Consider the following 21,327-nt stretch of genomic DNA (forward strand, 5'->3'; position numbering starts at 1 on the left):
ACTGCTCTGAGCTCCAGTACATTGATGTGTAGTGACTGTTCCGTGGGTGACCACAGTCCTTAAGTCACCTCTTCGCCCATGTGCGCTCCCCACCCTATGAGGGAGGCATCTGTAGTGAGAAAAACCGATATTTGCGGCTGGTGGAAGGGTACCCCTGTTAGCAAGTTCCTGGGGTTTACCCCACAATTGCAGGGATTTGCGCACCCCGGCTGTGGGCGACACCACCCTGTGAACGGTGTGTACTGCCGGTTTGTATACACTCGCCAGCCAGTGCTGCATGCTGCGCATGTGTAACCTGGCGTTCTGCACTACAAACGTCACCACTGCCATGTGGCCCAGCAGCTGCAAGCACGTCAAGACCGGCACCGTAGGGCTGAAGGTGATGACTTGCACGAGGGAACTGATGGCCCGAAAGCGAGCCTCTGGTAGATATACTCTCGCTGTAACCGAGTTTATGCGAGCCCCTATGAACTCTATGTCCCGTGTGGGGTCTATTTTTGATTTTGCCAGATTGATAACCAGGCCAAGTGAGGAGAACGTGTTTGCTGTGATGCGTATCATGCGCAGAACCTCCCCTTTCGAGGCCCCTTTGAGCAGGCAGTCGTCCAGATACGGGAAAATAAATACCCCCTGTCTGTGCAGGTAGGCTGACACCACTGCCAAGGTCTTGGTGAAGACTCTGGGGGCCGAGGAGAGGCCAAACGGTAGGACCTTGTATTGGAAGTGTTCGTTGCCTACCATGAACCGGAGGAATCGCCGGTGAGCCGGATGGATGGTTATGTGGAAGTACGCGTCTTGTAAATTGAGGGCTGCGAACCAGTCTCCATCGTCCAGTGCTGTAAGGATGGAGGCGATCGTGGTCATCCGAAAACGTTGCTTGCGCAGGTACCTGTTGAGGCCGCGAAGGTCTAAGATGGGCCTCCAGCCTCCTGTCTTTTTCTCCGTGAGGAAATACCGGGAGTAGAACCCTTTTCCTTGCAGTTGCTCCGGCACCCTTTCCACCGCCCCTATGAGCACGAGATGGGCCACCTCCTGCCTGAGCCTGGCTACATGGGAGGCCTCCTGGAGGTGGGGCTTGGGTGGAGGTCGCGACGGTGGGAGCGACTGGAAGGGGATGGCGTACCCCGTGGCTATGATCTCCAGCACCCATTTGTCTGTGGTGATCCTTTGCCACTGGTCGTAGAATGGTCGGAGGCGATGGTGGAATAGCCGCTTCGGATGACCTTGTGTGATGGTAGTGATGGCGCAGCCCTGGATCTGTATGTCAAACTTGTGGCCTTTGGCCCCGCCCCGAGGACGCACGGCTCTGTTGTGAGCGTTGCCTGGGAGTTCTGTACTGCTGGTGCTGTTGATGTCGCCCTTGCTCGTAACCCCTGTGATACTGGGGGCGCTGTTGCTGGTACTGGTACCGCCTTTGCTGAGGGTAGTACCTTTTCTTTGTGTATGGAGGGGTGTAAATCCCCAGGGTCCTGAGTGTGGCTCTTGAATCTTTACTGGAATGAAGGACCGAGTCAGTTGATTCAGCAAACAGCTTCTGCGAGTCGAAGGGAAGGTCAACTATCTTCGCCTGCAGATCCCTCGGTATACCCGAGGTCTGGAGCCAGGACTCCCTTCGCATCACCACTGCGGTTGCTGTGGAACGTGCTGCTGTGTCCGCAACGTCCAAAGCAATCTGAACTCCCGTCCTCGCAGCCGCGTAGCCTTCTTGCACTATGGCCTTGAGGACCAGCTTTTTGTCCTCTGGAAGCGAGTCCATGAGGGAGGTTAACCTGGAATAGTTGTCAAAATTATGGTTCGCTAAGTGCGCTGCGTAATTTGCCATTTGCAACGTTAAAGTGGAGGAGGAGTAGACCTTTCTGCCGAACAGCTCTAGCTTCTTGGCATCTTTGTCTGTTCCCCCTGTTTTAAATTGAGATGTTTTTGATCTTTGTTGCGAGGACTCCACCACCAAGGAGTTTGGCTGTGGGTGGCTAAACAGGAACTCCATGCCCTTCGCCGGCACGAAGTATTTCTTATCCGCTCTCTTTTGGACAGGCGGAATAGTTGCAGGGGTCTGCCATATCGTAGTGGCGGACTCTAAGATCGCTTCATCAAGCGGTATTGCTACTCTGGAGGAGGCCGGAGGTCTCAAATTTTTGAGGAGCTTATGGTGTTTCTCTTGCACCTCTGCTGTCTGGATGCCTTGCGTGAAGGCCACCCTCTTAAACAGCTCCTGAAACTGTTTGAGATCGTCCTTAGGATGGACGTCCCCCAGGGCCGTAGCCTCGTCCGGGGAGGAGAGCGAGGAACCGCTGGGGTACGTCTCTCTGGACCCTTCCGGTTCCTGCTGGTGATGGTACACCCTCTCGCTGGAGGTTTGCGAGGGAAAATCTCGGGGTTCCGTGACCAGTCCCCCCTGAGATGCTTGAGTCTCTGTCCCCGGTCGCAATTGCCCTCGGGGGTACAAGATAGTCTGTGGGGATCTTTCCCTAGTAGATTGCCGATGGTGTCTATGCCCCGCGTGGTAGGGGCGACCATGGCAGTATAGGCACTGTTCTTGGGAAGGTGACCTAGACCACTCCCTTGGTGCGTACCCTCTGCATCTGGGGGAGGGAGATCATCGAGACACTGGAGAGAGCGATTTCGCATAATAGTCCAGTGGTTCAAACCCCAGGAAGGGTGAAGGTGGTGCCAGCCATGGTGAGGCTGGTTGTAAAAATGGAGAAGGGGGCTCCGGGTAGGCTAGGGGGGACCCCTGCCTTCTGGTTGGAGTCTGCAACATGAGCGGAGGGCTGTGAGAAAGCAGCTCCACAGCCCTGTCCGGAGAGGGGCTGCAATGCCTCCTCTTGTGTGCAGCCTTCCCCCTCCCTGGAGGAGGTAACTCCGCCCCCTGACGCGCGGGGGATCCCGGCACCGTGCTAGGCACGCTCGAAGGCGGTGCCACACGTGCGGTGTCCTTCTGCGCCTGCAGGCTACGTGCCTGCGCGCTCTGCACCGCCGGTTCCCTGGGGGTCGGTGCCGCTGCCTGCGGTGCCGCCGGTACCGGCGCTTGTTTAGCCGCCGCCCTGCCTGCGGTGCGGGGCGGCTGGCTGATTATCGGAGGCTGAGCCGCTTCCACGTGGCTCTCCGTGCCGCCGCCGATCAGCTGTTGCTGCGGCTGGGGGCTGCTTGCTCCTCCCGTCCCGCTCACTGTTGCTGCCGGCAGGGATCGGGCTGGAGAGACTTTCCTCCGTTTTTGCGCTGATGGAGTGAGGGAGGCAGCTTTTCTTTTAAGGGCCCCGGAGGGTCCCTCCTGCTGCGGCCGCTCCGGCACGTCTGGCTGGAGGGCCTTATCAAGAAGCAGCATTTTAATCCGCATCTCCCTGTCTCTCCGTGCTCTGGTCGTTAATTTAGCACAGAAGGCGCATTTCTGTGCCACATGGGACTCCCCCAGGCACCTTATGCATAGACTGTGCCCATCGGACGCTGGCATCGCCTCTCGGCAGGACTCACATTTTTTAAAGCCTGAAGAGGACACTGTTGGTGAGTCTTTGAGTTTTTAAGCGGGTACTTAGCACCTTCTTTGTGCCGTTTTCCCCGTTCGATGGCCTGCCTCAGCAGGAGGGCTGATGGCCCTAGCTCCTGGCCTCCGGTGCTTGTTACTGGGACTGGACTGAAGCTGTCCCGCTCGTAGTTTGTTTGTTGTTGGTTTTTTTTGTTTTTTTTTGCAAAATAACAACCGGCTAACTTACAGTCGCCTAAGTACCTGAAAAAACTTCAAAGAAAAACAGATAAAGTCGTTGAATACGCTATTTGGCCTTAGCCTAGTCGGATTCCGTCTGCAGCCGACGGCGGTTAAGAGGAACTGGCGGGGACCGGATCGCGCACATGGCCAGGAGCGCGCAAGGGAGCGGCGCGCGCCGGCGCATGTGCGGTCCGGCAGAAACTGCTTGGAAGATCCGATCTGCGGCGCCGGGCAAGCCCGTCACCTATTGTGGAGCACCCACGGGGACACTCGAAGAAGAAGTAAATTTTTCATTGCAAGTGTAATTCAACACTGGAACAGATTACCAAGTGCAGTAGTAAATTCTCCTTACTTAGGAATTTTAAGGAATACACGTCTTTTTAAATGTATCGCTTTATCTTTCTCAGCATTATAATATTTCCTTGAAAAAGCAAAATGATTGATCCTGTAGCAAAGCAGTTCTTTATTAAAACTCCTAGAGAAAACATTTTAATCACATCAGTTAGGCTATATCTAGACTGCAGGTCCTCGTCGACAGAAGATATCTTCCAACAAAACCTCTTTCGACAAAGTGAGTCTAGACACCAAAGTGCATCAGATAAGCAATTTGCTCTTCTGACAGAAAGTGGCCAGACAGCCTGGGTGCTCTCAAGGCAAAACAGCCACCTGGAACCACGTCATCCAGTGTTGCAGGTCAGCAGAACCTTCCATGAGGCTGCCAGTCTCATCCATATCCCGCTGCTGCCCCTCCTCTGGCTCACCCTCCTCCTCCAGGTTGTCCTTGTAGGCAATGACAGGGGCGTCAAGCCCTGAATCCAGGCTGAGGTTGGGAGGCAATATTCTCCCCTCCCACCTCCCAGGATCCTGTGTAGCTCCTGGTATTAGGGGCATGTGGCTAGTTCTGTCCCCAATCAGCCCATGGCAGCCCAGGCCCAGACATACCCCAGCCGCAGTTCTTTTACCTTGGCCCTGACCTGCTGAAGGGTGCAGTGGGGTGGCCCCATTCGGCCAAAGCCTCTGCCATGCAGCTGTAAATGACTGTGTTGTGGCACCTGGAATGGGGGTGTTGGAGGGTCTGCTCCTCGGCCCAGAGATCCAGGAAAGCCTAGATCTCTGGCCTGGACTACAAAGGGGCATGCCTCAGAGCCTGGGGGAGGGTCCTGGGACCCTGGGGTTGCTCTCAAGGGCCCAGGGGGAATCTCAGGGGGGCCTGTGGCTCTGCCACGGTGGTATCGGTGTGGCCGTGAGCACACTGGACACAGCTGCGTGGCACGCAGCTCCTCCCATGCTCAGCTTCCTGCCACAGGGTTCCCCAGGCTCCCTGAGGCTTTAAGAGGGCCCAGAGGCAGGAACCATAGAGCACTGCTTGTTGTGGACAGGGTTTCCACTGGGCTCCTGTGTGGCATCCCAGAGGTCTCTTCTGTTGACAGAGGGCCCCCTGTTGCAGCCACACCTGCCTTTTGTATAAAGATCTCTCTCGACAAAAGACAAGCAGGGTATGGCTGTCGACAAAACCACTTTGTTCTGTTGGCAGAATACGCTTTGCAATCTGGCCACTCCCCAGGTTTTGTTGACAAAACCCTGCGGTCTGGACATAGCCTAAGAGAAAAAAAGTTACTGAAAATACAAATAATCTATGTATTCCACATGAAAGCTATCTGGAAAAAATACAAGTGTGATGTCTTATTTAAAGAGAAAGTAGAACCTACCTACTGTGATGTTCCCGGTTTTGGTTTGAAGTGTTGCGTCACCTATAAGAGAAAAACCAAGTCTGTGATTTAATGATGTAAGAGAAATTTATTTTATTATTTTATAAAGTCCATTCAGAGGCTGCACAGATTATCTGCATATCTGGGCTTCTGCTCCAAGGACAATAGACAACTGCTACTCTACATATCTTTATTTGGCTTACACATACAAATTTACAAACCAATACAAAAATATATTAATATTCACAGTTGTATTATATGAAACTGTCTAACAAATGCAGGAAATAGTAAAGTTTAAAAAAAAATATATATGGAAAAAATTGGTGTAAAACATTATGAACATGTAGGTAAAAAAGACATTTCACGGGTATGAACCAAAATTTTTTATTTTGCACCAAGGTTTTTTTTTTTTTTATTGTGTAGTTGACTACATTGGCCATGTGGTTGGCTAAACTGGTTTAACTATATGGCTACGTCTACACCAGGGGAAAACTTTGAAATGGCCCTGCTAATGGCCAAATTGGAGAATACTAATGAGGTGCTGAAATGAATATTTAGCGCCTCATTAGCATGCTGCTGACCATGGCATTTTGAAAGTGCTGCAGCTGGCAGCATGCTAATGAGGCGCTGAATATTCATTTCAGCGCCTCATTAGTATTCTCCGATCTGGCCATTAGCATGGCCATTTTGAAGTTTTCCCTCAGTGTAGACGTAGCCTATATGTAACAAAAATGGCACATACACAGCTAGCCAAAAATAGTTTCCATCGTCCAACAGAGAGATTTTCCAAGTTGAACGTGGGAGATTGAAACAGTATTTTTTTCCAGAAGGATTTTTTTTCCCTGTTTCATTCTGCAGGGCTCCTGCTTAGAAAATTTCTTTGTCATCACGGTACACTACCATGCTATTCCCTTCAAACCTCTCTTTATTTCGGACTCCAATGTCAGTCTGTGCAAATAATCACAGTAGCAACTGCCACCCTGTCTTCAAGACACTCCGTGAAAGGAGCAGCCAACTAAGTCATAAATCTGCTACGAATCAATCTGTTGTAAACTGACTTACTCACTTTGTGCTTCCTCAGAAATATTGTTCTATATCACAGTTGTGGAAACTGGTAAATCATTTATCGGTTTTTAATTTCTTTAGCAAAATATGATTTTGTTCAGATTTAATACATTACATTCATATGCTACAGACACCAAGGCAACCAGTGATGTAGCAAGTCCCACTGGAGACACCAACCATCCTCAATTTTCACAAACTTTAGTGGGATTTATTAGTGCTGAGTATCTCTCACAATCTGACCCCAAGAGATTGAGTGTGTAATAGTGCAAGAAATTTGAAGCTGAAGCATGTTAAGAACATAAGAACATAAGAATGGCCATACTGGGTCAGACCAAAGGTCCATCAAGCCCAGCATCCCATCTGCCGACGGTGGCCAATGCCAGGTGCCCCAGAGAAGGAGAACAGAAGACAAGTGATTTATCTCCTGCCATCCATCTCCTGCCCTTGTTATGAAGGCTAGGGCACCATACTTTATCCCTGGCTAATAGCCATTTATGGACCTGACCTGCAAAAATTTATCAAGCTCTTTTTTAAACCCTAATAGAGTCCTGGCCTTCACAGCCTCCTCCGGCAAGGAGTTCCACAGGTTGACTGTGCGCTGTGTGAAGAAAAATTTCCTTTTATTAGTTTTGAACCTACTACCCATCAATTTCATTTGGTGTCCCCTAGTTCTTGTATTATGGGAAAAGGTAAATAATTTTTCTATATTCACTTTCTCCACACCATTCATGATTTTATATACCTCTATCATATCGCCCCTCAATCGCCTCTTTTCCAAACTGAAAAGTCCCAATCTCTCTAGCCTCTCCCCATATGGGACCCTTTCCAAGCCCCTAATCATCTTAGTCGCCCTTTTCTGAACCTTTTCTAATGCCAATATATCTTTTTTGAGGTGAGGAGACCACATCTGCACGCAGTACTCGAGATGTGGGCGTACCATAGTTTTATATAGGGGAAGTATGATCTCTTTTGTCTTATTATCGATCCCTTTTTTAATAATTCCTAACATCCTATTTGCCTTACTAACTGCCGCTGCACACTGCGTGGATGTCTTCAGAGAACTATCCACTATAACTCCAAGATCCCTTTCCTGATCTGTCGTAGCTAAATTTGACCCCATCATGTAGTACGTGTAATTTGGGTTATTTTTTCCAACATGCATTACCTTACACTTACCCACATTAAATTTCATTTGCCATTTTGCTGCCCAATCACTCAGTTTGCTGAGATCTTTTTGTAGTTCTTCACAATCCCTTTTGCTTTTGACTGTCCTGAACAACTTGGTGTCATCTGCAAACTTTGCCACCTCACTGCTTACCTCATTTTCTAGATCATTGATGAACAAGTTGAACAGGATCGGTCCCAGGACTGAGCCCTGGGGAACACCACTAGTTACCCCCCTCCATTGTGAAAATTTACCATTTATTCCAACCCTTTGTTTTCTGTCTTTTAACCAATTCCCGATCCATGAAAGGACCTTTCCTCCTATCCCATGACCACCTAATTTACATAAAAGCCTTTGGTGTGGGACCGTGTCAAAGGCTTTCTGGAAATCTAGGTATATTATGTCCACTGGGTGCCCCTTGTCCGCATGTTTATTAACCCCTTCAAAGAATTCTAATAGATTAGACAGACACGACTTCCCTCTGCAGAAACCATGCTGACTTTTGCCCAACAATTCGTGCTCTTCTATGTGCCTTGCAATTTTACTCTTTACTAGTGTTTCTACTAATTTACCTGGTACTGATGTTAAACTTATCGGTCTATAATTGCCAGGATCTCCTCTAGAGCCTTTTTTAAATATTGGTGTTATATTGGCCGTCTTCCAGTCATTTGGTACCAAAGTGGATTTAAAGGATAGGTTACAAACCACTGTTAATAACTCCGCAATTTCACATTTGAGTTCTTTCAGAACCCCTGGGTGAATGCCATCTGGTCCTGGAGACTTGTTACTATTCAGCTTATCAATTAATTCCAAAACCTCCTCTAATGTCACTTCAATCTGAGTGAGTTCCTCAGATTTGTCGCCTAAAAAGGCTGGCTCAGATTTAGGAACCTCTGTAACATCTTCAGCCGTGAAGACTGAAGCAAAGAAATCATTTAATCGCTCCGCAATGGCACTGTCTTCCTTGATCGCTCCTTTTATATCTTTATCATCCAAGGGCCCCACTGCTTTTTTAGCAGGCTTCCTGCTTCTAATGTATTTAAAAAACATTTTACTATTGTTTTTTGAATTTTTGGCTAGCTGTTCCTCAAACTCTTTTTTGGCTTTTCTTACTACATTATGACAGTTAATTTGGGAGTGTTTATGTTCCTTTCTATTTTCCTCACTAGGATTTGACTTCCACTTTTTAAAAGCTGCCCTTTTCTCTCTCACTGCCTTTTTAACATGGCTGTTTAGCCATGGTGGTTCTTTGTTAGGTCTCTTACTGTGTTTTTTTATTTGGGGTATACATTTAAGTTGGGCCTCTAGTATGGTGTCTTTAAACAGTTTCCATGCAGCTTCCAGGGATTTTAGTTTAATTACTCTACCTTTTAGTTTCTGTTTAACTAGCTTCCTCATTTTAGTGTAATTCCCCTTTTTGAAATTAAATGCCAGAGTGTTTGACCGCTGCGGTGTTCTTCCCAACACAGGAATATTAAAAGTTATTATATATATGTTAAATCATCTCTTTCCATACTTGATAATTTAGGATCAGACAGTACCACACTCTGTTGTCTGCAGATATCTTCAGACACAGTAAAATTCTTGTACTATACTCTTCCTGTTCAACTACAGTGCTTCCAGAATTTGCAAAGCCCATGCCAAAGGGTTAAGATCTACCTTATGAAAACGTAGTTAATAGTTTCTCAATAACTGGTAGAAGGTATTACATACATACATCATACATATGGAGTGAAACTCACATACAAAATACATTCAAGGTGCAAAGTAGAACTGCACAAGAAAGTAGCAAACGGCAAAATACATTTTAAAAATGGTTTCCAGGATTCAGAAGTTGACCACCATACGGTGAAAAAAATTTACAATTTTCATGTCCCTCTGAACAGGACTGAAAATTTTCACATCAGACATCAAACTCAACAAGTACAGAAGACAACAGGTATTTCTAAGGATGGAATCAGACAATTTTTATACTTTATATTTTCTTGAGGGGGATTTCCCCTCCTTCAACCTTTCCAGTCTCAAGCATAAAACCCAGCTGTTGGTCTCCTTTTTTCCTCCTTTTGGTCATTAATACTTATTTCTACAAATAAGAGAGATATAGGGCCAGATTCAGACCAGTAATAATCAGGTGACTGAAGCGGAACTGCAGCCACTTACACCAGCTTTGAATTTAGCCTCTAGCTTATAAAGAGAGCTCTAAAGAATTTTAACCATTTGGAGATCAGTGAATTTCCATAAATCACATTAACTCAACCAGTCTGACATGCTGTTTGGAAAGCAAAGAGGAATTTTTCTCTGTGCTGTCCATAGAGTATCATAGAATCATAGAACAATAGAGCTGGAAGAGACCTAAAAAAGCCATCGAGTCCAGCCACCTCCTCTAAGCAGGACCAAACCCATCAGATCAGCCCAGCTAGGGCTTTGTCGAGGCAAGACTTCAACATCTCCAGGGATGGAGACTCCACTACTTCCCTGGGTAGACCATTCCAATGCTTCAACACCCTCCTAGTGAAAAAGTTTTTCCTAATGTTCAACCTGGACCTTCCCAACTGCAACTTGAGACCATTGTTCCATGTTCTGCCATCTGTGACCACTGTGAACAGCCTCTCTCCCGCCTCTTTGCAACCTCCCTTCAGTAATTTGAAGGCTGTTATCAAGCCCTCCCTCAGTCTTCTCTTCTGCAGATTAAACAGTCCCAATTCCCTCAACCTTTCTGCATAAGTCATATGCTCCAGGCCCCTAATTATTTTGGTCGCCCTCCGCTGGACCCTCTCCTGTGTATCCACATCCTTCCTATACATATAATGAACTCTGAATTCATTCAATTATTCTACTAATACCAATAGTTAAACTTACTATTTTTAGCTTGCTGAGCCTTGAATCTAGCTACATTAGAGTGGAATAGAGCAGATATGACTATAATTAAATACTGGTTTGTTTATTCTGCACTACTAGACGTGGTGTTATGATGAAGTACTACAAATACTGCACTCTAGCAGTTTTAATAGATCGTGGGTGGTGATGACTGAATCTTCTGTTGATTTCTGTTCTTTCTGAATATTAATTAGAACCTTTTCCTGCATTCCCTAAGTTTTGTTTATCTACAGATACTGGAAGTTTCAGCATCGAGGTCAGCTTGAGGACAAACTCATGCTCTTATCTGGTGGGATGTGAACAATGGCACCATATTGCTCTTGTATTATATTGCTTTCCCTGTGAATTGCTGACTCTTTTAGGCCCAGAAAGGGGCAAAGACTGTTAGCTTGCAAGGAATGATAGAATTCCCAGCACTCTGTCTTAGCTTTGGTTTTCTATTGTGAAGTTGATGATATTGAAACATATGCCTATGAAGGAGCTAATACCAAACTGTTAAATGTACTTGGAATATTGAAATGAATTCATGTAACACACATTAGCTCCAGAATCTGCAATTAAAAAACATGTAAGACTCATTTTTGTGCCAGGACCATGCTTTCATGCACTTTTACAATGCCTTAAAGTGTCATAATCAGTTATAAATGTGTTACAAGATGTACACTATATAAACATGAATAGATCCTTATACTTGTTTGCTGCATATACAAAGAAGTACTGTTCCATAAAAGGCAAAGTACTAAATGAAGTTTGGTCTACTTTTGCTTTTGTTTTCAAAAGCAACATTCTCTAAAGGAATTGTTGTTAATAGAGCGGGTGTTAAGAGTTCCACAACCATTTCACGTGGAGCTTTATGAAAATAAGTATGAAGTAAGGTAAGAACTATTTGCTTAATCTGGATACAACTCTATTTGCATTCATGATGTTCCTGATGGAAATTACAATACAGCTTTACATAAGTGGATTTTGAAAGTGATTTACCTCTGAATATAGTTGTTACAGCTTCATTTTTGGGTTGAAATGTCCAATATAAGCTTTTACTAGAGGCCTGCACCCTCCTTGCAAATCCCATTCCACATTCAGAATTTAAGTTCTTAGAAGACAACATAGTAAAATCAGTATATTGGCTTAATGTACTGTGCAGCAACTAAATATAGTATTTAGGTAATTAAATTTAGTTATGACTCATCTGCTGCAAAGGCTGGTCCCGTTCTCCAGCCTGGAACTTTAACCAGGAAGTTTATCAATCAGTTTTCCATTTTCTGTAATGGACAAAGGACAAAGGAACTGGTGTTTTTATAAGGAGTAGAGGGAGAAGCAACATTTCCCCAGTGAAACAAAAATCTGCAATCTCCACGAAATTGCAGCAAGCTCTTTTGGTGACCTACGGCTAAAGTTTGGAACTTGTTCCAGCATGATTAATTTTCCACTGTCGGTACATGCTCCAGTGTGCCTAACTTAGCTGCAAAATTACTACAAAACACATCAAGAGCAGAGAAGAGGTGCTCCACGGGAATTCTGGGAAATGACGACTGATGACCAGGTTCCAACTACTACTATAACTAATATAGAAGAGACCCAGGTTAGCTATCCTTCCAATGAAAAACATTTTGGGAAAAACATAACATTTGACCTAAAAAGTTGTAACTTGGCAGTGTTCTAGCTATACAGGGTGCCAGCACAAACACAGAGAAAATACTTCTAATAAAAATAGTATCACTAAGTCATCATAACCAAATTCTACCCAGAACTCTTGTTAAACCAGTTAACCCCTTTGATTTTTAGAAAGAGATAAAAACAGATGTTTAAAAATAAAGTTCAGTTTTACCATTAATGCTTCTTTGTTTGTTGTATTTTCCACTATTTAACTCTACAGAAAGTTATTAAATTATATCCCTGAGAATGTGGCATGTTTCTTCCTTCTATGCTCTTTTCCTTACTATGATAAGCTTATATATGAAAGTATCTGTAGAATACAATATTAATTAATTGTTCCTCTGCTGTAAATAACTAGTCTTATATGGTGATCTCATCATTCTGGCATCTCCCAGTGTTGAGTCTGGTTTGTTCAGGTGCTGTGTCTCCAGTTGATTATTTAGGGCCTTAGTCTCATGGGAGCAGCCGTTTTGTTTTCATAATTAATGCTATAGATACTGCATGTCAGCTAACTTCTAAACTATATTTTCCCTCTCCTGTCTTACCATGAATACTTCCCAGTAGAATATCACCACCTGTTGAAGACAGAAATGAAGATTCTGCATAAAGATATTTGGTTTTCAATAAACCATCTTCAGTAGAAATGTTAATGGCTGTCCCCTGTAGTTTCTCTATATTCACACTCTGTAAGAGAAACAAGCTGAAATAAGCACCACGGAAATATGCCAAGAACCTTTGAGAGACAACAGAACTACACAAAACACATTTACCCAAGTACAAGACATAATGGGAGTGTCAGATCTCAGCTAGAAGCCACTGAACAAAAAATAAATCATATTTTCACTTCCATTCAAGGACTTCAAAGTACTTTATAAGTATAAACTGAATTAATCTTCACAACATGCCTATGTAGAAGGGAAATATTATTATACTCATTTTACAGGTGGAGAACCTGAGGCACAAAAAAGTTAAAAGAATTTTTAAAGATGATACAAAGGGGTCCGTGGACCAACTAATAATAAAACATAGCCCTGTATTTTGCCCATATGACCCCAAATCCAGGGAAATTAAAGATCTCAGCTAGATCCTACAAAATTACATAAGTATAATATGTTTAAAAAATAAGTTATAGAATATGATCAAAATTAATAACTGGATGTTAGTGATCTTGAGACAAAGACTTTTGCAGCTATTTAAGAGATGAAGTTAATATAAGGTGCTTTGATAGGAAGTAGCTTACTGTGAGCATACATGAATACTATATGTAACACATACCAACATAGTTTTTTTTGTCCCATTTGGGTCTGAAAGTTGTGTTATGCTGTTTACTCACTCAGACTATACATTTTCTCACTTTGGCTACGTCTACACGTGCACCCAACTTCGAAATAGCTTATTTCGATGTTGCGACATCGAAATAGGCTATTTCGATGAATAACGTCTACACGTCCTCCAGGGCTGGCAACGTCGATGTTCAACTTCGACGTTGCTCAGCCCAACATCGAAATAGGCACAGCGAGGGAACGTCTACACGGCAAAGTAGCACACATCGAAATAAGGGAGCCAGGCACAGCTGCAGACAGGGTCACGGGGCGGACTCAACAGCAAGCCGCTCCCTTAAAGGGCCCCTCCCAGACACACTTTCATTAAACAGTGCAAGATACACAGAGCCAACAACTAGTTGCAGACCCTGTATATGCAGCACGGACCCCCAGCTGCAGCAGCAGCAGCCAGAAGCCCTGGGCTAAGGGCTGCTGCCCACGGTGACCACAGAGCCCCGCAAGGGCTGGAGAGAGAGTATCTCTCAACCCCCCAGCTGATGGCCGCCATGGAGGACCCCGCTATTTCGATGTTGCGGGACGCGGATCGTCTACACGTCCCTACTTCGATGTTGAACGTCGAAGTAGGGCGCTATTCCCATCCGCTCATGGGGTTAGCGACTTCGACGTCTCGCCGCCTAACGTCGATTTCAACTTCGAAATAGCGCCCAACACGTGTAGACGTGACGGGCGCTATTTCGAAGTTACTGCCGCTACTTCGAAGTAGCGTGCACGTGTAGACGCAGCCTTTGTGAGCATGACAAGATGAAAAACTGTGATACAGCAGAACAGTAGAGCTAGGTATTATTATTCTTAATAATTAATATGTTGTACTACCGTCAAGCCTAGGACCCCTAATACATAGGCCAGGAACCCATGCTAAGAAGAGCTTTACAGGTAAAGAAAGAGATTTAAATCTAATACAGTTGGAGAGACTGGAAAGGAATTTGAAGGTATTGGAGAGACTGAAGGGGTATAGAATAAAAGTCAGTAGAACCTGTCTTTTGCACAGACAGCTTTATAACTAGGGTGGATAGAATCAATTTAAAAAATGAAATAACGGATTATTAGTTCTATTTGGATTTTTTGATTTTTTAAAAAAATCAATACTACATTTATCATTTAAAAATAAATTACAATTAAATCTGATCACAAACATGTTACACATACACTTAAGTCTCAAAAAATGACTTAATGGTTCTATTTCTGTCCAGACCCTAACTACCAGCTCTTGCTTCTTCAAAGTCCTGGGCTTCCAATTGCTATTTCTCAGCAAACTAAAGAGAAATACATGCAAAGAAAGACACAGGCTGAGTAGGATTATTTTTGTTCTGTGCTTATGTGATAGTGGACCTGGGCCAAGCATTGCATAGTTAGTTGAGACATTGTCTTAAGACAGAAAGACAATAAATAGGAAAGGATGGAAGCAGCACAGAAAGGAACTGTGAAAAAAGGGAAGATATTATTCAGCACACACAGAGCTTCCTATATTCCCCCCACATTTTTGCCACAGAAATACTATCATTGCTTCTGGGCATGAGAGAGACCCTACCTGGGAATATTTTGAAGAAATTCATTCCCTGACTACAAAAAGGAAAACATGTCAAGTGTAAGCAATGCAAGAAGAAAACACAAAGCCAAAAACGAAACATCATGAAGAGAAAATTGGGAGAAAATGATGTGGCTGAAGATGTGGATATGGCTGAGTGGATCAACTTGTTAGTAACATAAATAATTGACTATGCAATGCATCATTCTTCAAGACCTTCTCTCTGCCTTTTAGTATAAGCATGATTTTTGGCAAATAAGTTCCCAAGCTGTTTGCTGTGTTGGATGTTGATATAAAAAAGAGTTTAGCTTAGGCTAGGTCTACACTAGGCATTACAATCTATTTCAGCTATGCAATTCTAGCTACGCCATTTGTGTAGCTAGAATCAACATATAAGAATCGACTAATGCCTAGTGTAGTCCAAGCCTCTGTAGTCTCATGCCAACATCCCTTACTCCAAACAACAGCATCAAACGTGAAAAATCAAACTCTGTAAGATCAACTTTAGCATGTCAATCTTCCTGTAAGTATAGATTCACCCTTAGATAATCCTTAGTGCTCGTTTAACAGGTTTAGAGTCTATCACTCAAGTATACAATGCAGAAAGCTCAGAAAGAGAAATTTAAAATTGCCAATTGCCACTGTCATTTTCTTATTCTATATAATATAATATATGCCCCTTCTTTTGGAGCATCATGGCCACAGACCAGGACAGTGATGCTGTATCCTATTCCCTATTTTACTTCAGTATAACTCAGCTTTTCCAAGGAACCTCATTCTACACTTGTTTTGTCAAAAAACAGACGTGTCAGTGAGTACAATGGGCTTACTTCAAAATTAGGTGCGCTCTAAACACAGTCTTAGCTTTTTTGTGAACTTGATTTAAACCAATGATTTTTTGTACGTGTGTGATTTAACCCATTCTACCCAGTTTGTAACTGCAGCAGAGGGCACATTCTCATGTGATGACACATACAATAATTACGTTCTTATTGATTCATATATTATAATGCCAGAAGGACCACTAGATCATGTAGACTAGAGGGCAGAAAACTACAGACGCAAGGTCAGCCATTTTATTCTGTCTCTTGAACCTCTGCTGGGGAGCAGGCTCTGCGGCTTGTTGCTACCTCTTGGAGCCTCATGGAGCACCGCATGTCCCCATTCCAGCAGACTCCTACGCGTAGGGGCAACCAGAGGGCTGAGATTCTACTCTAAATTGATAGCGGTTGCTCAAGACTATCATTATAAATCACGTTTTCCTATCCTTTAATCATTATCATGGCTCTTGTCTCCAATTTATCAGCACCCTTCCTGAAATGTTGATACCAGAACTGGAGCCAGTACAGTAGGTGCAATAATGTCAATTATGAAAGCAATATAGCCTCCTTACTCTTACTATATATTCTTCTGCTTCTGTGTATCCAAGGATCAAATTAGCTCTTTTGGCCAATGTCCCGCTGGCAAGTCCAGACCTGCCACCAGACTTAGGAGGGGGCCAAAGTGGGCAGTTGCCCACAGGCCCCTTTGAAATACCATGGAGCACTGTGCCGCCACTCTGCGCGCTGCCCTGAAGGAGCATGGGTGGGGACACAGTGCTGACTGCCCTAAGCCCTGCCTCTTCCACCTTGGCCCTGCCCCTTCTGGGGCATGGAGTCAGGCCCCCTCCTGCTTGCGCAGGGCAACTGTCAGCACCACTGAGAAGCTCATATTCACCTGATCTGCCACGACGCCAAAGATTGTATGAAGTCATTGTCTCCCAGGAAAGAGTCCTCCATCTGTAAGTGTAGCCTAGGTTTTTTCTTCCCAGAAGTATAACTTTTCATTTGGCTATGTTAAAATGTAAGTTGTTTGCTTGGGCCCAGTTTACTAAATGATCTAATACTTACAAGTTCAGCATGACTTCTGTGGTAATTATACAATAATTTCAAGTTACACTCCTCTTCAGTATGTTTTAATTTGCCAGCTTTGCCTTCTTCCTTAATTAAGTATATTGGGCAAGGTCATTATCCACCTTACGGAATGATTTACGTGCTAACAGTGTACATCATGCTTCACATCGGATCACCTTACAATCCAATTTGGTATTTTAATGCTATCTTTGCCTTATAAAATGAAGATGTTCATGAGAAAAAACAATTAATCTATCCCAATATAATCCTTTGTAAAGGGCATGACACAGAAAAGTTCTTACAAATATAGGGATGTGCCATCAAAATCTTCTGGCCAATTAAAGTTCTCTCTTTCCAGCCCTGCTATGTGCAATTACAATCAACTGAGTTTGAGAGTAAAATCGTCACCCCCCCATTTTAGCCCCTTTATGCTGCATGAAATAGCCAAAGCAGAACAGGAGGGCCTTAGAAGCCCTGTGCATCAAGGGGGTAATTCCATTGTTGCAGGCACAGTGCAAGACAGCTTCTGAGGGCATCCTCGTAAGTCCCAGCATAGGGGCATGCTAGGAGCAGGGATGACATAAAAAGAGGTATAGCGGCAGCAGGGTCAGAGATCTAGAGCAACACTGCAGCCCATAGGACCGATATCAAATTATGCAAGAGGCACATCCCACTCCCAGACAGACTAGGCTCAAGAGGTCACAAAGATGGTTTACACAGCATAGGCTTTAGCACCACAGCACATAGTCTAATCCTATATTTCACACATAGATATTTCATACACAGTGCACAGACCCCATATAATTCAATAACGTTCAAGGATTGCTGCCAACTTAAAATTTTTCTGATTTGTCAACCTTGATTACTATTTTTCGTTCTCTGTGCCTTAAATATTGAGTCTGTTCTGGTACGGCTATGATCTGAAGAAGTGGGTCTGTCCCACAAAAGCTCATCACCTAATAAATTATTTTGTTAGTCTTTTAAGTGCTACTGGACTGCTTTTTTGTTTTGATAGTATATAGACTAGCATGACTATCTCTCTGTTACTATTCAACAATGCTCACTCTAGTCATCAGTTTGAACTCCTCTGGCCTCAGGGTACAATATATATGTCCTTTCCACTTTTAAAGGCCTGGGGGTGTTTGAAATTCCTCCTCCTGTTTGGACACAGCACACAGCATCTTCCCAGCTGATCCTACCAGCTTTCCACAATGGATGTGCTCTCCCATGCAATATGCCGGAACTGTTGGCTCTGTGGAGAGAGGAGGCTGTGCAGTTACAGCTTTGCTCTAACCACAGAAAATCTATGGGCTAATTGCTAGAGCATGTAAGAGAAGGAACATGCAGCAGTGCCATGCTACGAGGTTAGGCAAGCATTTCAGAAGGCAAAGGAATCCAACCATTGCTCTGGTGCAGCATAAAATACATGTTGATTCTGAATTGGGAAGCAACCTCATCTCCATTTGTTTACTTTCTGTTTCACAGTGCTTGAAATATATTACAGCACCAACCTAGACGTGTTCATAACACTCATCACCAGACCTGGCAGCAGCTCAGGACCCATGCTTTCAGGCAGAGATGGCAGGTGCACAGTTAACAAGGGTTGTTTAAAAAGAAAAAAAGACAGGAAACAAATTGGAAGCTCATGGAATGATCTGGGGAAGAAAGAACTGCATCAAAGGATGGTGCGCTCGCCACTATGATGCACCACAACCTCTTTCCAGAGCTCCCAGGGGCAGAAGGTGATGAGTTGTGCATTGTAACACGCTCTCTGCTGATGCAAGGGCATCAACTGTGGATGCACTCCACCAATGCAAGCAGAGTTGTGTGGGCATGTACAAACAATGCAATTTAACCACCTTATGATTGCTGATTTACTGTAAGTCAACTCAACTATGTAGTGGAGATGTGGTCCTAGTTTCTTCCTGTTGCAGTGCTAGTGAAGCCAAAGCACTGATGGCCCTGGGTATTTTAAGTGGCAGATCATTGAGACCTATTCAAAACAGGATTTGTTGTCATTGTGTTTGTATTTTGTTTTCATTTGGTCATCTGAAGCCATGTCTACATTAGTGAAACCATCGTTATTAATATCAGTGGAACAGACATATAGGCAGCAAATGTTAGGAAAGAGACATTCTATTGTAGACACAGCCTACACATACATTGATTTTTCTAAAATATGCAAAGAATGCCTGAAATAAGAGTTCTGAGAGGTGTGAAATAACACATTTACCTTCACGGGGTATCAACTTCATGTGACTAGATATATTTTAACGTTAAACTTTGATGGATTTTGTTAGTTTCACTAGTATGGTTTTGTTAAGTAAATGTTATACAAGTACAAGATCCTAGCAGTATAAATTAGCAAATGACTCCCCACTGAAGTAGGATTTTTTGCTAATCAATCCACCAGAAATTCATGGAAAATTCCATCCCCTCCTGTGAAGATCAGAACATAAAAACACACATACTAGATCACACCATTAGTCCTTTCCGCCCAATATTCTGCAAGCAGTGGCCGGTACCACTTGCTTCAAAGGAAATGAACACAACAGTTCCATTATGAAGTGACCCATACCATTGTCCATTCCCAGTTTCTGGAAGACAGAGGTATAGAGACACCTACAGCAAGGTGCTATGTCCCTCTCCATCTTGGCAAGTAGCTATTATAAATGCCACTTATACACAATGAACTTACCTAATTCTTTTTATAGGCCAGTTATACTTATAGTTGCAGTAATTTAGCCCCACAAAACTCATTTTGCCTTCAGGCACAAGGTAACTAGCTGTTTTTTTGTTTTGTTTTGTGGACAAATGAAGTATCTTTATTACATTCCTCAGTATAGTTAATGAGAGTGAGTAGATTTTGTGGCGAGGCGAATTTTCATGACAAGTTTGCAATACTGAGTTAGTTTCTGAATCTAAATAAAAAAAATGTAAGAAGCAACCCATGCTTTGTTATTTTTTGCTCTCGTTCTTTGTTTTATAAGCACCTTGACCATTTCTTCATTTTTGTCCAACATTTTAGAAAACAACTCCCTTTGTGGCTGAAATCTTGGTGTACAATTTCTGCCCAGAAGAAATTACAGAGCATAGCTAGAAACCCCTCACATTCCTGGTTTACAATGGAAATGCTGACAAACCATAACTACATAGTGATGACTACCACTAATGGAACAAAAGTGTAATAACAGCACACATGGCTGATAAAACGCAGCCTGATGACGAACAGAAACTGTTATTTGAGAAAAGCTGAATATCACTCTGAAAACCAGCTGCCCAATTATTACATTAACAAATTTTAATGTGTAGATAAATGCAATGAGACAATTTCTGTTCCCAGTGCCAGAGCTGTAAACTCATAATAACTTCTCTGAGCCCTCTAAATGATTGTGGATTTACAAAGGTGTTACTGACAGCAGAGTAGTTCTTCACTATATTATGTGGCTTGTTGGAAGCATTTAGGAAAGTACCTTTTCATATATATAAAATTAAATGAATGTTCCATTGCTTCAAAATCATATTTTAGCACATTTATATAAAAATAGTACTATTTTCAAGGTTAAAAAAACATCCATTGCATTACAATGCTCTCTGGGTATGCTGTTTGTATTTACAAAACAAATGTCACATTCAATACATGGAATACAAATGTGCCAGATTCTCCTTTGATATAACAGTGTAAAGCCAGTAACTCCATACCTAAATTTTACTCTCAGTTATCAGGGTAAATTTGGAGTAACTCTACTGAATTCATGAAAGTAGATTATGGCAAATGACTTATATTTATCCTAATTTACACTAACATACAAAAGGAGAGAGCCAATGCCAGTATGTTACAAACCAAGTGAAGCTGCTTTGGCATATGTTCTCATACACTACACTGGACATTACTCTATATGAAAACACAAGGGTCCCAATGCTCAACTCAGGCTCAGATGAGCTCAGCACAGGAACATAAAGATGGGACACCACAGTGGCTGTAAACCTTATTTGTACTTCCCCAGTCTCCTGTGCTGCCAAGGGCCTCAGGAGTGCTCTAACCTGGCCTCATGGGAACCATGACATCAGCCAAGGACAACAGTAGGATCAAGGTCAAGCCACATACTTCCCGCAGAAGACTATAAGCTAAAAGGCCTGGTTTGGGTGGCATTGTGCTAGCACAGCCAGAGGAGTTCTCAGCTGCCTAGTTAAGACATCTTTCGAGTCCCTTTGCACCACTGAAGCAGGGGCCCGGGGCTGGTCCATGGTGTGTGGCAGCTGTACAGAATAGCTAAAGCAAGCAAAGCATGGTGGTGTGAAACCTGCCTTATGGTGCCATCTGCTGGAAAGTATGAATTATTTCTATTTTAAAACTGGTTTGTAGTTTCAGTTCACACTACGTGATTAGTA

At 43.6% G+C, this 21,327-nt stretch overlaps 1 protein-coding gene across 3 annotated transcripts in view; it reads right to left on the minus strand.

The window, feature by feature from the left end:
* The window catches only part of FAM185A (family with sequence similarity 185 member A), a 96,009-nt gene that overhangs the window by 50,667 nt on the left and 24,015 nt on the right, over positions 1-21,327 (minus strand). For all 3 annotated transcript variants that reach the window (XM_075017079.1, XM_075017061.1, XM_075017071.1), the window contains exons 4-5: positions 12,721-12,859; positions 5,413-5,454 (exon numbers count right to left, since the gene is read on the minus strand). In XM_075017079.1, the coding sequence (XP_074873180.1) occupies positions 5,413-5,454; positions 12,721-12,859 (181 nt within the window). The remainder of the gene's footprint in view (positions 1-5,412; positions 5,455-12,720; positions 12,860-21,327) is intronic.

This window comes from Carettochelys insculpta, chromosome 1, assembly GCF_033958435.1.
Source record: "Carettochelys insculpta isolate YL-2023 chromosome 1, ASM3395843v1, whole genome shotgun sequence".
Lineage (NCBI taxonomy): Eukaryota > Metazoa > Chordata > Testudines > Carettochelyidae > Carettochelys > Carettochelys insculpta.